The following is a 17,981-nucleotide window of genomic DNA, read 5'->3' as shown; positions in this document are numbered from 1 at the left end:
TTAAGGTCAGATCAGGATAACTTGTAATGTAGAGATTCCGTCTAGTATGAATAAGACTCTAGTCACAATGTCTCGTATATATCATTCTCGGATGCTAATGCCAAGTGGAATATTTACCCTCGTGGCTGCACTTACAACTAGTAGCGACGCTGTGTGTGGACACAGTCAATTCATTTATTTACGGCTATTTACTTTGTAGTATAATTTTTCTTTTTGGGCACAGTGGATTATTGTAGTAATTTTATGGGGCATATGTAATCGTACAGATTAGAATAATAGTCTAGTAAAATGTTGACTTGTTTAATTCCGTCCAATTGAATGCCAAATGACAATTCTAATGGCCATAACAGTACCTTGGGTCTCCCTAATAATGGTTTTACATAGGCAGATATTCACCACATATAACAAGCACTGATCAACAATGCAGCTTAATGATCGGCACTCGTTTGCTCCATTTAGACAGCGCTATTATCGTTTTTAGTATGGGTCCTATGCATTTGCATCATGTCGGCAGCATATTTCCTATTTACAAAGGGAGATGCGCTGCTGACTAGCGACCATTTTTTTGGCCGCATAAAAGATGCGATCAGCTGATAAACGAGCGTTTTCTTGTTTATTGGCTGATCTTTGCCCTGTTTACAAAGGGCAATGATCGGGAACATGCGTTCGTTTGACATCATTGGCCTGTGTAAGGCTTCGTTCACATCCGTTAGTGCTCTATTCTAACGTTCCGTCTGAGGTTTCCGTTAGAACGGAGCCCTGACTGACACAAAAGGAAACCATCGGTTTCCATTTTCATCACCATTTATTTCAATGGTGACAAATCCGGTACCAATGGTTTCCATTTGTCTCAGTTGTGCAAGGGTTCCGTCGTCTTCACGGAATCAATAGCGTTGTCGACTTTTGTCAGTCAGGGCTCCATTCTGACAGAGACCTCCGACGGAACATCAGCATAGAGCCCTAACGGATATGTGAACGAAGCCTAAAAGGAAATCACAATTGACTCCACAAAGGAACATTATCAGTTCCCCACATCCTCCCCTGTTTAAATTGCTTATTACAGGAGCAGTAAACTGCAGTTAGTGACCCCGACATCTCCGATGCTTCCTGTTCTTGTTTGTAAACTCCTTAATATGACCATATAAAAAATATGCGGAAATGATTGTGGGTGTTTCACCCTACTCCTTTCAGTGGAAATAGTTTTACATATGTTTTCGTAAAATTGTGACAATAAGATATTGTATAGAATTACTATATTTTACCTAGGGATTAAAATAGAAACGCCAAAGGGGTTTTCTTAAAAAGATAATGTATCACCTTTCCACCAGATAGGTAATAAATGTCTGATCGATGGGGATCCGACTGCTTGGACCCCCACTGATCCAGAGACCGGGGGTCACAGAGTGCCTTATGTGAATGGAGCGGGACTGCGCATCCGCGGCCATTGGTCGATCCACTTAATATGGGGCTGCCGGAGATAGCCGTGTTCAGCTCTCGCAATCCCCATAGAAAGTGAATGGAGCGGTGGCCGAGCATACACAGTCCTGTTCCATTCACATAGGGCACTCTGGTACCCCCTTCTCGGGATCAGTGGAGGGTCCCAGCATTCGGACCACCACCGATCAGACATTTATCATCTATGCTGTGGATAGGTAATAAATGTGCTTTATGAGAAAACCATTTTAATGGATTTCTAATAGACAACAAGTCTATGGAGGGATCTGTAAAAATGGAAGAAAATAGGACATATTCTTTTTTCAATGGACCCTTCACACGGTCCGTTGAAACGATGGCCGTGTGAACTACCCCATTGAAATACAAGCGTCCGTGTGACGGCCTTTGTTTTATCGGCCATCACACAGACATGTTCATGTGAATAAGCCCTAACAGACAACAGTGGGAACACTTTATTAAGTCGTTTTTTTATAGAATGTCTGGCAAAGTATAATATAATAGACAACGGAGAGGCATATTATGAACGGATTTCTAGTTATTCTAAAGAATGTCCAGCAGTTTCACACGTCGCCTAAAACAAAATCTGTAATCTACAAAAAACCTATGAAATGTGTACAGACCGATTTTTGTTTTTTATACATTGTTTAGACGTTTTAGGAGTTCTACGGAATACTTAGCGATTCTGTACAATGGCTTCGTTTCACACATTAACAAACACCATACAACTGTATTGTGCTCACAAGTGGATGTGATCCTACACAGCATGAAAATTGTAATCTTTGTATTCGGTTATCTGGGAACTAATTTGCACTTAAAGTAGAACTTCTAAACGCTCTATAGAAAAGTTCCCTTATTGCTTTTTAATGTTGTGAAAACCCTTTTCACAACCTGTGTCAAGCTATCATTAATTGAAGTTGCAGGGCTAAAGCTCTTCTACTCTTATATCCCTATGACAACACTTCCTTTCCTTCCAGTTCAGTCTTGTCATTGGGACTTATATGTTTGTATAGATCCAAATCATCCATAATAACGTCCACAAGGTAGTAAGGATATGGACCTAAAATGGCGTAATAACAGAATACTGGAGCGGTAGTGTTTTAGGGACCCTGGATTAAGGGTCCCTCAAACTCTCACAGGATTAAGTAAAGAAAGAGCTTTCACACCTTGAATACGCAATACTGGGACTTATATAATATTCTACTTTCAAATAACTAGATGTCCTAGATGTGCTGTGACTTTTCAGGGCTGGACCGCAGAAGCAGGAGGGTCGCTATTTATGTACTTAGTTACATGTGGGCAAGTTAGGTATATGGATTCCGTGTCGGACTGGGGCTCCCATGGCCCACTAGAGGTAATGATAATTTATGTAAAATTGTATCGTAATCTTTGATATCATTGTACATGTAGGACGTATCAACTGTAAGGCCTAATAGGTTATTTGTGAATCAGCCCATAAGAAATAGAGCTTAGTGACAAGTGATTGGCTCCGGATGGGCTTGTCTTCTGAAGAACCTTTTGGGCCCCATTACTGTGTCCGAGGCTGAGACCACTGCAAGATCCTCAGGTGGACCAGTCTGAACCTGCATCGATCCAAAATGGATGTATGACATGTCTATGGTCGTGAAGTACTATATGTTCTCACCACTGCAACCTCATGTATGACTGTGTTGACATATGGTCCACCTTTGGAACCACTTATGGCACCATTATGAATAATTTGAATGTGATGAAAAATACTGTTTATGTGAACGTTTCACCTCTGAAGTAACGTCTGGCTTTTATGTATTGGAAAAATACTCGGCGAAACGTGATCTCTTAATCCCACACACCTTTGTACGTATGATAGACGTGTCACTGTCGCATTAGACAGTCACAATGTCACAGCCCCAGCCGAAGGCCTTTCATAATTGGGTTATGCATTCAGCTTTCTCCTCAGCCTTTGGCTTCTTGTAATCTGTACATTGATTTGACACCTTATCTGTTGGCGTTTCTAGTGACATCAGTCATTAATACCCTACGCATGTTTGACTCACGTGAGCTTATTTTACACACATATGGGTGTGGATCTGCATTTCACAAGGATCTTGTTGAATAGCTTCAGACACAATTCTCATTCTTAATTCTTGTCAGCAGGTGGTAAGGCTTTAAACTATTGGAAACTTGAAGTGGGGCATGTACCGAAGTCGCGTATTTGTCGCAAATTTTCGGTGCAGATTCCGGTTTTCAAAACCCCATCCACATGTAGCGGAAAAAATCTGCAGAGCTTTTGAAAATCCACAGCATACCCATCCTGTCGTGGAAATGCCACTGATTTCATCCTTTGCAACGCAAAGGGTGAAAATTTATGCAAATCCACAGCAAAATCCTTGCCCAAATCTGCATTTAACACAAGCTGATTTTTTTTGGCTGCAAATTTGCAGAAAAAAACACATTCCTCCACATCAAGTTCTAATTGTTTTCATGTATGATAAAACTGTTGCAATGTGATCCTTTCATTTAAAGGGGTTTTCCAGTTCTAAGAAATTGATGGCGATTCACATTATGAGCAGGTAAGGAATGAAGGGGAAGTAGCACTCTTACAAGCGCCGCTGCCCCTTTATAACAACTGATCCGACTCCTGCCACCCCCGCCGATCACATATTGATGGCCTATCTTGAGGATAGGCCATAAATTTCTTAGGACTGGAAAACCAATAAATGTGTTGTCAGCTGTCAAATACAGATAATGCTAGTGGAATAGGTGATCGAGGCATATATTTTCAAAAAAATTTCCTAATGGTAAACTGAATAGCGCATAACTGGCATATTGTTACTTTTCTTTTATTGAAAGCCCGAGTCGTGCTTTCTCTCACCAAAGTGCATAAAAAGCGCAGGGGTGCCACATAAAAAGTGCACAAGGATGCGTTCTATAGCAGGCCTTCTCTTAAAAGAGAGAGGCCCCGCATAACCATTCCCCGACCCTCCAAACCGTAGGCCTAGAGGATCGGTGACCCCCCCCCCCTTGCCGAAGCTTAGAGAGACCCAACAACACTCCAAGGCTTCTACCTGGGCTGCCAGCACAGGGTCCACCTTGGAGCCTGCATCTGGTTTGCACCTCCCCTCAGAAGAAGGGAGGCCGGGTTGCAGGGGAAAACAGAACCAGAGGGCCACACATTTCCCTCTAGACCTTAGGAGGGTCCCAAATGGGTGCCACATCCAAAAATCCTGTGACAAAAGTGACAAACACACCAGCGTTGGGGCACATAGCAACTCGGGCTTCCGAACTACCCAACCTCCTGACCTCAATCCGACGGTTGCCTGGTCACCTACAAAATACCTTTTAAACCAAATGCGTACACCAGAGCAATGACCGTTGTGGTTCCCTTCTCTCACCTCGGCGGTCTGTCATCCCCCAACGATGGCAGTATGACTTGCGTATTTTTACTGTACAACTGAATTGAATATGTTGAGGTTGTTGCGTGGCAACGCTGGCTGCGGCCTGCGGATGACACAGGCCTATCTCCTTATCTCTTGTGGAGATCTGACTGTGTCACCCTCATTCGTGACCGTATATCTTCCTTTTGGAGTTTTCTTAGAACATTTTTCTTAGTCACTAGTCTTTATTTCTATACGTGTGGTTTAGAACTAAAAATAATTGAGATTTTCCCACATCCACAAATGTTTTTGGTAAAACTGATATGAATTTCCATGGGGAAAATTATTCTGAGCAAATCCTCTTTACATGTAAGGTGTTACCAGACAACTGTTCCAATATTCCTTAAATATTAGATTATTCATCTAATCTGTGGGAAATCTCAAAATCTGTGCCTACCAGTACTTCTTGTATGATAACCTGGATGGCTTCCATTGTTTCATCATCATCACCATCCTCATCCTCATCATCATCCTCATCCTCATCATCATCATCATCTACTTTCTAATTGCCTATTTCTGACATGCTTATTCATTACTTTGGTGAGTTGTTCTCTTGCTGGTAACGTCGACTAGGAAGAGGAGGAATTTGGGGCCGTGTGTAAGCCCTGCCTAAAACAGGCCAAAGAGATAAAATCATTGGCAAAAGAAATATCTTAAAATGGCAGACATACGTCCAGAATGTTAAATCCATGGAGGCAGCAAGAGATGAGCAGCTGCCAGATTCCTCTGGCACCACTCATCTCAAACTTGCCCAATTTCCAGTCGTGGATCTCAAATCAGGGTTTTGCAGCCCCATCAAACGTGCGTAAATCTGTCCTTGTGCGTTGCGTTTTTGCATCAGTGTGCTTTGCGTGTGGCATGTGTTTTTCACGTACTTGCAAGCACTTTTTTTTTTAATGTAATTAATTTTTTATGTAATTGATGCGTGTTAAAAACGGGACCGCACACGGATGTTCGTCCGTGTGCTGTCTGTGGTTTTCACGCACCCATTGACTTCACTGGGTGACTAGGTGCGTGAAAACACACCAATATAGGACATGCAGTGAGTTTCACACAACGGACACTCGCTGAGTGAAAACTCACGCATGTGTGAATTGCCCCATTGAAATCAATGGGTCAGTGTGATGTGCGTTGTTTTAACGTACAGCACACGGACGAGAATCACAATCGTCTGAATGAGCCCTGACTGTCGGCAAACCCTGCGCAAATCAACAAAGGGTCTGATATGTTGTTTTTTTTAGATACAGCACCACTCTAGACTTGACTGTGTCTGGTATTTCGGCTCAGCCCAGTCAAGTATATGGGGCTGAGCTGTAATACCAGGCACAGCCTATAGACAAGAGTGGTGCTGTTTCTGGAAAAAAAATCTCACACAAGCCCTGTAATGTCTATCTATGGGTAGTTTGACACTGGACAACTTCTTTGCTATTTAACATTGTGTGCCACATGGTAATAATTAAAAACCCATGTGAACAAGGATATGAATGTGCCCATTCTTGTATATGTGTGAATCAGACACCTGACATTTTAATTTTGGATTGAGTAGTTTTAATTATAATCTGCGTTCATTATAATAGAATGTCTTGTAGCTTCCTTAAGGATAAAAATGTCTGGGTAATATGATCTCATTAAAGGGGTTTAGAAAATGTTTTTCTACTCTATTAGGGAATCCTGAGTTAAAGAGTCTCTGTCACCACATTATAAGTGCCCTATCTCCTATATAAGGAGTTCGGCGCTGTAATGTAGGTGACAGCAGTGCTTTTTATTTAGAAAAACTATCTATTTTAAACCACTTTATGAGCGATTTTTAGCTTTATGCTAATGAGTTTCTTAATGCCCAAGTGGGCGTGTTTTTTTCTTTAGACCAAGTGGGCGTTGTACAGAGGAGTGTATGACGCTGACCAATCAGCGTCATACACTTCTCTCCATTCATTTACACTGCACTAGCGAATGTGCAGCTACATACACTAACATTGCTGCAGTGTCCTGATAATGAATATACATCACTACCAGCCTGGACGTGATGTTTATTCAGAATCCTGACACTTCTGAATCTTTTCTGTGAGATTCCAGCAAGGCAAGCGTAATCTCGCGAGATTACGATGTAACCTGTCACTTCAAACGAGATTACGTTTGCCTTGCTGGAATCTCACAGAAAAGATTCAGAAGTGTCAGGATTCTCAATAAACATCACGTCCAGGCTGGTAGTGATGTATATTCATTATCAGGACACTGCAGTAATGTTAGTGTTTGTGTTTGTGGCTGCACATAGTGATTTAACTATATCGCTAGTGCAGTGTAAATGAATGGAGAGGAGTGCATGACGCTGATTGGTCACGAATTGGTCAGCGTCATACTCTCCTCTGTAAAACGCCCACTTGGTCTAAAGTAAAACACGCCCACTTGGGCATTAAGAAACTCATTAGCATAAAGCTAAAAATCGCTCATAAAGTGGTTTAAAATAGATCGTTTTTCTAAATAAAAAGCATTACTGTCACCTACGTTATAGCGCCGATCTTCTTATATAGGAGATATTGCACTTATAATGTGGTGACAGAGCCTCTTTAATAGGTTTCAGGGGGGTCACCATTGAGGACCCTTATCTCTTAGCCAGAGCGGAGAGTGTGTACAATCAATTGCCCTGGAGAACCCAGCGTGTCTATGCATTATGCAGACATTCCATTAATTTCAACTGGAACTGTGTAATGCTTTATTTCACCTGTGGTGGCACTGCATGGAAACTGAGCACTTGCTGTCGCGTTTCCCCACAGTTTGCAAGTGATCCGCTGCTTGGACCCACAGTGAACACTGATCAGCTTATTGTTGGAGGACCCTTCTAATAAAAATAGGGGTTGTCCAAGGTCATCTTTTTTTGCTGTAATTGTAGTGGTCTTTAATTATTCTAGATGTTCCACTGGAAATGTGTTCTGTCAGAAGAGATCTATTGTCTGATACTTCCAGCTGAGTAATTCCAGATTACTTATGTCTAGGAGGTATAAATCAGGACAATGCGGTGTAAACAATATCTCTTTTAAAGAGTCCACAAAGTATTTAGGCTTCGTTCACATCTGCGTCAGGGCTCCGTTCCGACGTTCCGTCTGAGCTTTCCGTCAAAATGGAGCCCTGACTACACACTGAAACCATAGGTTTCCGTTTCCATCACCATTGATTTCAATGGTGACGGATCCGTTTGTCTCCGTTGTGCAGGGGTTCCGTCGTTTTCACGAGATGAATACTGTAGCCGGCTACGCTATTGATTCCGTCAAAACGATGGAACCCTTGCACAACGGAGACGAACTGAAACCATTGGCACTGGATCCGTGACCATTAAAATCAATGGTGATGGAAACGGAAACCTATGGTTTCAGTTTGTGTAGTCGGGGCCCCGTTCCTGACGCTCATGTGAACGAAGCCTTATACATGCAGCCAGAGTCACAACTTGATGCTCCTAGTCCTTCCACCTAACCCTAGCTGGCTACACGTTCCATCGTATATATTTATGCTGAACATATATTAGGTATTTTAGATGCCTGTATTCTAAGCGACTTGTCGTTCATGGTTGGTCTGTGAATGTTTGTTGTTTCTGGATGATAACTCTAAGCTAAATTGACATATCGCCAATCAACCTCTGCCTTGATCTGTGGCGTGGGCTTTTGTAGATGGGATGCAGATCTGTCGCTTGGCATCATCACACTGCATAGGTCATAGGTACAATATAGAAATCAAGTCTTCATTTGCTTGTATAGAATGATCACTGTGCAATGAGTAGAATATGTAATTGTGCCTCCATAGTGCCCGCATATAGGGCTGATGTTTTGTTATGTAGCAATGGGGGTCTATGGACCCTCATGGAGTAGAGGCCCTGTTGTGACTGCTACCTCCTCAACTCCTTTAGGTAAACCCCTGTAACGCTACCTGTCAACATCTCCTGTTCTGGGTAGGTCTTCTATGTAGACTAGAAGATCTTTGTTCCCGTTTTTGTTTTTTTGTGTGAGGGTGGGAAGTTGTCAACCACTTTGGGGGTTACAGAATGGAGACTTAGGGTAGATCTCACTTTATCTCTAGCATCTTCTTATGTATATTGTACAATGTGAGCTTCAGAAATAAATGGAATTGCTCGTTCTCTCTCTCACGTATTCACTCACAAGCATTTTTCTTTTTCCTTTAGTGTATCACGTATCTCGTAAAACTTCTCAGCGCTGGTCTCTGCAATTGGTGACGTTCACAGCGCCAGATGCCCAGGTGGCTCATAGCTGGGTGCAGGCCATCCAGAAGAAAATGTTCCAGATTGGTAAGGAACATCAGTCATAATAAACTGTACAGTTTTTTTATTTTTATTCTGTGATTTACAACATTTGATGAGCGGAGTAAGATTTAGGAGAAAATTAGAGCTCGAAGTGTAAAAAAGTCTAAGGTGGGATTTTGTCTCTTCTTTACTTATGTATCTGGCTGGTTTTAGGGGCGACAAATTGGGAAATTGGACAGGGCCTTGTTTGGTTGTGTGCACCCGCTAAGGATGGTAACCCCAGAAGCAAACCAAAGACACCCGTATTATCTAGCAGTTTATGGTGATATTATATAGGAAATGAATTGCAGTATTATGTGGGAATTATATGGGCTCTTTAAGGGAGTATTATTTTGACACTGCATATTGTGCAGGCATTATATGGTGGTATTATGTTGGGCATTATCATCTTGACACTATATGGTGGTGTTATGTGGGCTGAAATTTTGATGGGGAGGGGAGGAGGCTACTTTGCTTGTTGCGTAGGGCCCCAATTACTACAAAACTGTCCCTGTTCCAAATACTTAGCCTACACTCACATGAGCGTGACAGATTTACGCACGTAAAAAAATGTGCGTAAATCTGTCCGTGTGCGTTGCGTTTTGCATCAGTGTGCTTTGCCAGTGGCATGTGTTTTTCACGCACTTGCAAGCACTTCTTTTTTTTTTCCCAATGTAATTGATGCGTGAAACATGGACAGCACCCGGATGTGCGTTCGTTTACTGTCCATGGTTTTCACGCATCCATTGACTTCAATGGGGTGCGTGAAAAACGCACCAATATAGGACATGCAGTGAGTTTCACGCAACAGACACTCGCTGCGTGAAAACTCACGCATGTGTGAACAGCCCCATTGAAATCAATGAAGCCGCGTGCTGTGCGTTGTTTTAGCACACAGCACATGGATGAGAATCTCGCTCGTCTGAATGAGCCCTTAGTCTGAGTACTGAAAGACTTGCTTAGTCTTATCTAATAAAATATCTAGGACTAGTTTGGTTTGTTTGTGCAGCCTCCACATATATCACTTTGGGAAGAGTTTAAAGAGAACCTTTCAGCAGAACTCCCTATAGATTAGAGCATATGTACAATGTGCTGTAAAAATATCACTGGTTGGCATAAGCGCACCCGCTAAAGGCACTCCCCCCCATGACGTGCCAACCTGAAAGCCAAAAGATGATTTTATAAAAATAGTCTCCACATAGGTGAGTAGAGTTTTGCAGTCCATGTTGTCAAGCTGGTTATACTTCACCCAAATAATTCACCAATTCTTGCTAATAGTCTGAGATTGTATCCAAGATTATGGCATATTGTAATTTTTAAATATTTCCTATGGGGTTGAATGTTCATGGTGGTTCAGGAAAGTGAGATCCATTAGCGATCTATGATTATTATTTTTTTTTAATCAAAAGGATCAGTTTCACTCTTTTGTTCTGCAATAAGATGTCTCGCTCATTTAGGGGAGTCTTATTTGGAAGCAGTCCCGGTAGTCACAATGAATGGGGAGCAGTCTTCCTCAGTGAGAGTCTAGTTTCTTTTGGAAGCGATCTCAGTCACTGGGTAAGTAAGATCATGATGTGGGTGGTTGTCACTGAACCAGAAGATCTCACTTACTAGGAAGGTATGACGCAGAGAAAATGTCCAACATCTCTGTGCATAACAAGTTATTCCGGTCATTGATGGCTCTTATTTCCGGCCTAGATTATCTGATTATTATTGAATCAGGTCATAGAATTGGGCCATGTGTGGTCAACCCTAGTATTCTCTAAAAAAATATATATACCGTATATATTTTTTACATTTGGTGATAAAGTACGAGTGATCCTGAAAATAGGGGTAGACCTTCAGCTTCAGACTGTTTTATGACAGCCTGTATCTGCTTTTCCATAGGCAGAGTACAGACTACTGTGCACAGTAACTATACAGTTTTTTTTTTTTGTTTTCATCATTTAGGTCTTCTATAGGTCTGTTGAGCTGACACGGCATCTCTATCACATTTATCATATAGAACTATACTGCTGCTTATAAAGTCCACTATTCTCTGTTCTCAGCGCTGCACTATCAACCTTTATATTAAATATCTCTTTTGGTGACAGGACACACAAGGCCGAGGAGACTTCTCGTGTTTATTAACCCGTACGGAGGTCGCGGTAAAGCTTCAAGAATTTACTACACTGAAATAAGTCACCTCTTCCAGCTGGCGGGAATTGAAACTGATGTGATTGGTAAGGATTTAAATTCTAAAGTCACATGGTCATTAAAGGTTGTTTTTTCCAGACTTTAATCTTGACGGCCTCTCCCCATTCCCTCGGATATATCGTTTTATTGATACCCGTGAAGCACTAAAGTAATACCATTACAGTATTGGAATTGAAAGATCTATATATAACGTGCATGGGTTAACGCTTTGCACTGGCCTCATAGACAACCTATTCAAGACACCCTATTTAGTTTTTTGAGGTAACAGAGAGGTTCCCTTTATCAGCCAGTAAATCGTGCTTTGCTCGAGGACCACTCACATCATTTGGGTGTAATTCTTTTTTAAGAATTTACAGTTCGCCCAGCAACCAGCAGGGCTCCCCACCCATCCCTCATGATGACCTTGTGACCAGGGGACCTGTAATATCAACATTTTTAAAATTCAAGTAACCCCTTTAATTCTCTTTTCCAACTTTTTTTTTTGCAGAAACAACTCGAGCGAACCATGCAAGAGACCTAATATTTGAAGCAGATCTACAGACATACGATGGGTAAGTCTTATTTATCAAATTAACATTTTTAGTACACAACAGCTCCGGTGTAACCATCTTATAATACCCGTTTAGGCCATAGAAAATCTATCATATATTCTGGAGGAGGGTATGTGGACCCAGACTAGATGATTCCAGGCATTTGGTCCTATTATGACCAAAGGAAATATCTCCACAATGTCTGATAATGATGATCTCGGTGGTCATTTTGAATTTATACACCCTACAATATTTGCCCACTTTTCGTAGTTTTGCTACAGCATTATATACACTCTGCAGAGAATGTCTGCCCACACGTCCTCTTGGTACTAACATGGATTTTGCCATTGTATGTAGGGTTGTGTGTGTCGGAGGTGATGGCATGTTCAGTGAATTGCTCCATGGGTTGGTGAATCGTACACAGAGTGACAACGGGGTTTGTGAAGGCAAGGAGGATGCAAAGCTGACACCTTGCAACCTGCGGATCGGAATTATACCAGCTGGTAAGATTCACGTCTCCATAATAGAGTAACAATGATCCTTATGTACGATTTTCGCAGTTCTATAAATACATTATTTGTTTAGAATTTATACATTTGTAATATATCTGCAAACCATATTTTACTTGATTTATTGCTTCAATGCATCAAAAATAAAAAAGAATAAAGCAATTTTGATTAAAAGATAAAAATAAATACTACCATTTTGTGCATTCTGCTCCTATGAAGACATATATGTGCCTCCATATGGACTACAAACGAACCCTGTGTAGTCTGATCTTGCAGCCGTGTTACTTCCTTCCATCTGTCCCCTCTTCTTGCTAACCTACAGATAGTTGAAGAGGGGATAGTTGGGAGTAACACATGACTGTAAGATCAGACTACATAGGGTTTGTATGTAGTCTGTAGCCATGGAGACACATGGAGCTGCATAGGAACTCCAAGTGATAGGAGAGTTGTAATCAAGATTGGCAAAGTTGTTAAAAAAATTATATTAGAAGCATTGGAGGAACAAAAATCATGGTTTTCAATGTGTGCATAGCATTTAAATCAAGGATTTCTATTTTGGGGCTAACTGGCTTGCCCATACTTCCTTGTACAAACCAACTTTTATTGTCCCCAGGCTCTACTGATTGTGTATGTTTTGCAACTATGGGAGTCAATGACCCTGTGACATCAGCTCTTCACATTATTATTGGTAAGTCAAAACTGACTGGTGGTGATGTCTTTCTTTGTACATTTGCACTAGTAAATTCACAGCCAATCAGAACCCTACTTTTGTACCCTACTTGGTCGATAACCTGGGAAAGCCACCTATAGGTGGCACTAGAGAGAGTTTCCTTCCTGCTGGGGGAGAGTTATTTTGCACGCATTTTCCCATGGAGCATTGACCAAAAGATTCCCTACCAGCTGTATCTCCACAAGGAGAATACGTACCTTCTGGGAGATACTATTGGACTAGTGAAAAATGTGTTAACGATGGCAGTAATTAAAGATCTAGGGGCAATTCTGATGGAATCTAGTGTGTGATCTTAAACCTAGGTTTTCAACCTGTGGTAGGTGTACACACCAAGGTGGGAATTTATGAACTGCTTTATGCCAATAAATTGCGACTTTTTGCAGTTTTTTTGCCACACTCGGAAAGTAAAAAAAAAGTGGGTGAGGCTTAGTAAAAGAGATGGGCCAGCCGCCATCCGACAGATTTACTATAATTTACGCCAAAATCTGGCATATATTATAGAGGAGACCTACGTCAGCTTGTAGCTGGTGTAGATTTCACTTTGTGGTGCACGGACAGTATAAGATGTGTGTGACTTCTAATAAATTTGTCGGATCTTACTTCAGCAGGCTTCAGTCTGAGTGGCTTATGGAACGCCGGTCCTAGTAAATCCGGGCCAATGTCTCTAGGGGGTGCTCACTGATCTTAGCCTTGGGGTACTCGCGCTGCACTTTTAATTTGCAGCACAGTGTGCGAGCATAGCCTTGGGGGACTGTGATGTAATTGATTCAAATAGTGGCCACTTAGTTTAGAAATCTTGATATACCACATACTTTAGGTTGTTAGCAGTTCCCGCCTACATTGACTGGATCTACTAAAAAATATTTAACGTTTTGTAGCCAACTTTTCCATAAATGTTCATGTTTGGCTCGGGTGAGATAAGTGGCTGCCAGACATCTGTGGCGCTGTTTATCTTTTGTGAGAAGAGAGGATTGGAAGAGTTAAACTCCAACCTATATGATACATGTTGCCTCTTAATGTGAGATGTTTGGTAAAACTTAAGTATGTTACAGTTTTGCCCAAACTTTGCGGTGGAATACGGATCTACATTACTTTCGTCTTTTCGTAGGTGACACACAACCGATGGATGTTTGTGCTTCATATCACGACGGACAACTGATGAGATATTCTGTTTCGCTGATTGGCTACGGCTTTTTTGGGGACGTACTGAGGGAGAGTGAAAACATGCGTTGGTTGGGACCTATGCGATATGATCTAGCAGGTGAGATCTACATCAGAAAACCATTGAATGAAATAAGTTGTTCTGTGGCTTGAGGGCTGCGTTTATGGGTAGAAGAGATTTAGAATTGTTTCTAGTCTGGCTCGTCATGCACGTCAAAAGTTATATATAGCCGTACAAAGAATATATCACATGGGGTGAACTCGGGATACAGGGACCCCAATGCTTATAGGCTCATTGAAGGACATGCCAGGATCATATGTCATTAAACTGGATATACCGGTTACTTGGATTTAGTGCTGAACTATACGCCTTCTCCTTTTAGGCTTAAAAACGGTGCTCCGTAACCGGTCGTACAGAGGAACGGTAGAATTCCTGGAAGCCTGTGACAGCAGCTCTAGCCCAAGAGACAACACTCGCTGCAGGACAGGGTAATTCTTCTTCTCCTCCTCCCTCCTTGTATGTACGGATGTTACATTGCTGCAACATCATGTCAAATATTGGCACTGTATGAAAGAGCTTGCACTCTAAATGGGCATTTGGCAATATCTGGCTACTGTAGGGCAGGATTATATACAATACATTACTTGTTCTAGACACACAGAACGTCTTTTTAGAAATGTCTTCATTCTTTTTAGGTGCCTTGTCTGTTCTGAGTCATCAGAAAGATTACAAGAGGAGGCAGAAGAATCTTTAAGTAAGACATGTTATACTTATGACTAGTTTTTTTTGTCCCTGGCATACAGTTTTATACAGATGCATTTCACTGTATATAATGTATATGACCACATATAATATTGAAGTTTGCTATTGTCTTTGTGGCCAAATATGAAGATGTGACCTTCAGACGTGGCTGTCCAAGTGCTTAGTATATGGAGTGTATATAAATAATATATTGCACTCTCTAGTCAATTTGGTCTGTGAACCAAAGCCTCACGGGACGCTCTGTATGAACATATGTACGTCTGTGTTCATATACATGTGCTTACATCGAGTCTATGGACATCCATCATCTGTGGCTCTTCTTTCTACCCGCAGATTGTGACTCGGACACCTGGAAGAAGGTTACTGGCTCCTTCTTGGCTATTAACATTACCGGAATGTCTAGTGCTTGTCCCAAGAGTCAAGATGGCCTATCCCCAACTGCACATTTAGCAGACGGGACTGCTGATCTTATTCTAGTTCAAGAAAGTGGCATAGTGCAGTTCCTGAGACACCTCAGCCGCTACACTAACCGCAAAGACCAGGTAAGAGACCAGAATGGAGAATATCTACCCTATCCTGGTGTGAACGTGAGAATGATCTTGGCGCTCTCATGGTGCTATGATTATTATCATTAGTCCTGGATACCTGATCTTATTCCTATTATATACTAAATTGTTATTCTATACTGACAGTTTGACTTGCATAATGTGGAAGTGCATCGGATCCGTGCTATGCGCTTCACCCCTGAAGAAGCTGATGAAGAAGAAGCAATCCATCGACAAAAGAGATTTTTTGTATGTCCATGTGGGAACACATCCGCTACCAGCTCATGGAACTGTGATGGAGAGATCTTGAACTGTGAACAGCTGAGTGTCAGGTGAGTGGATGCAACAGTTTCCTACTGAATAGAGAAATGATTTGTACTTATCAAAAATATAAGTTAAAATTCGGCCAATAATGTTTTCCAATTAACTGAACTTTATGTACATTAAAAACAAAGAATTCAGACCGTCTTTCAATGGAGAGAGCTCGGGCTAATCTATTTTCCCCACTCCCTTTCACTAAATTTGGACCAGACCTGCCTGTGGCTGTAAGGCAACTGGCTGCAGCAGGAGCCCTCCCCCTTGCTATGTGGGCAAGTTTCTTCTTTTTCATTTTTCCTTCTAAATTACTGTAGCTTGAGACAGCAGAGGGCTCTGAAAGGAAGAAGCACAGTAATGGCAGAAAGCATGCTATGAGATGATTCATAAAATGATACTTACCTCTCTTCTATTTCATTGCAGGGTACATCACCAGCTCATCCAGTTGTTTGCACGGGGTATTGAAGACCCCTCATGCAGTTGAGGATAATTCCATACATCACCACATAAAGGGCTGGTATCTGTTTATGGACAGAAAAGCGGATATCTACTATATGCTGCTGGCACAGCAAACTCTGCTGCCACTGGTTGCCTGCTGGCCAGGCATTACCCAACACCAGGAGTCTAAAACTGCCAAGCACTTTGCCACAAAACCCTGCACCTCCAGCAAATTTCTGGCAGCTATTGGTTTGAAGGGCTGTAGAATATTGCATTAGTACTAATATTTAACCATTTACTCCATAATGGGGAGCCTGATAGAGGTAAATGTAAATGTTACTAATTTATAAACCTTGAGAATCCATGACAAGCCTGGCGCTCATAGGAAATATTTATGTTTGTTTGCTAATTAACAATACTGGGTTAGAGGAGTATTGGGGGAAATTTTTTTGGCGAGACCTCACCATTGTCCTTAACATAATGTGCTTTGGTACACATGTGGCCAATCAACGTGCGTCTTTTAAATGTTATCCACTGGCATATAAAAATGTTACTGGAATACCCCGTTAAGGGAAAAAAATGATAACTTCTAGATCAGAATTGGCAGATTGTGGTGTTCTGAAGATTCTGCAATTAATGCATTTAATGGTGGCCGGTCACCTTCAAATCCATTATCAGGGGTCAGCAACGTTTGGCACTTCAGATGTTGTGAATCTACAACTCCCAGCATTCCGTTACAGGCACAGGTTGTCAGGGCATGCTGGGAGTTGTAGTTTCACAACCATTGGAGTGCTAAGGTTGCTGACACCTGCATTATGTCATGAACCACAATTGTGTGATCTGTGGCTAGAGATCATGTATAGAAATAATTACGTCTCTGATTTTAATAAATTCTCCTTTTTTCAATCTCTTGTTGTTATGGATTTTGTTTTTTATTTAAGGGACCCCGGAGTGTACAGATGATCAGTACAACTTTCTTACACAAGTATTATGAACATTCATTGTGGAATGAAAAAAGTTCTGAAGCTTTCTAATATACTTTGTTAAAATTCCTCCCATTCTGTCTGCTTGCTGTCAGCGAATGGAGAGGAATAAGTGGAATGGTAAATAAAGGCCTCCTATATCCAGTCTTCCATGATTTCAGATAGGGAAGCCCAAGATGGGTTCCAAACTCTAGGTATAGCGATCTGCTCAAAGAAATAGAAATTTCAATAATTTTCCGTATACTGATGGATGTCGCAGTTGCAGTAGAAAACCGTACCAAAAAGCTACGTACGAAGTAAGAAATGAAATAAAAATAACAATACTGCCATCCAAGCTATTTCCTGTCCCGATGACCTGAGACTATACATATTATATATCAAAACAAAATTGGCAACCTATTTTATCACTTTATTTTAGCGTGAAGTAGTGAAATTAAAGAATTCTACATTTTAATTGTTTATACCTCTAATAAAACAAAAAAAATATAGCTGTCAAAATTATATGAATAAAGCCCTATTTGTCCGTAAGAGCCAGAACTATTACAATATATTATTTAACTCGCACAGTGAACACCGTAAAAAAAAGTCAGTCGCTGTTTTTTTTTTTTAGTTCATCTTATCCTCCACAAAAAAATGGAACAAAAAGTGATCTTAAAGT

At 41.3% G+C, this 17,981-nt stretch overlaps 1 protein-coding gene across 1 annotated transcript in view; it reads left to right on the top strand.

Annotated features, from left to right (window-relative positions):
- LOC142659313 (ceramide kinase-like) overlaps positions 1 to 17,229 on the top strand; it is a 50,703-nt gene extending 33,474 nt beyond the window's left edge. The window contains exons 5-15 of the mRNA XM_075835329.1: positions 9,037 to 9,159; positions 11,247 to 11,375; positions 11,837 to 11,900; positions 12,237 to 12,382; positions 13,002 to 13,076; positions 14,227 to 14,379; positions 14,663 to 14,768; positions 14,976 to 15,034; positions 15,376 to 15,584; positions 15,735 to 15,919; positions 16,326 to 17,229. Coding sequence (XP_075691444.1) covers positions 9,037 to 9,159; positions 11,247 to 11,375; positions 11,837 to 11,900; positions 12,237 to 12,382; positions 13,002 to 13,076; positions 14,227 to 14,379; positions 14,663 to 14,768; positions 14,976 to 15,034; positions 15,376 to 15,584; positions 15,735 to 15,919; positions 16,326 to 16,386 — 1,310 coding nt within the window. The 3' untranslated portion in view covers positions 16,387 to 17,229. The remainder of the gene's footprint in view (positions 1 to 9,036; positions 9,160 to 11,246; positions 11,376 to 11,836; positions 11,901 to 12,236; positions 12,383 to 13,001; positions 13,077 to 14,226; positions 14,380 to 14,662; positions 14,769 to 14,975; positions 15,035 to 15,375; positions 15,585 to 15,734; positions 15,920 to 16,325) is intronic.
- The last annotated feature ends 752 nt before the right edge of the window (positions 17,230 to 17,981 follow it).

The sequence above is a fragment of the Rhinoderma darwinii genome, chromosome 8 (assembly GCF_050947455.1).
Source record: "Rhinoderma darwinii isolate aRhiDar2 chromosome 8, aRhiDar2.hap1, whole genome shotgun sequence".
Classification (NCBI taxonomy): Eukaryota; Metazoa; Chordata; class Amphibia; order Anura; family Rhinodermatidae; genus Rhinoderma; species Rhinoderma darwinii.
This window is presented reverse-complemented; position numbering and strand designations above follow the sequence as displayed.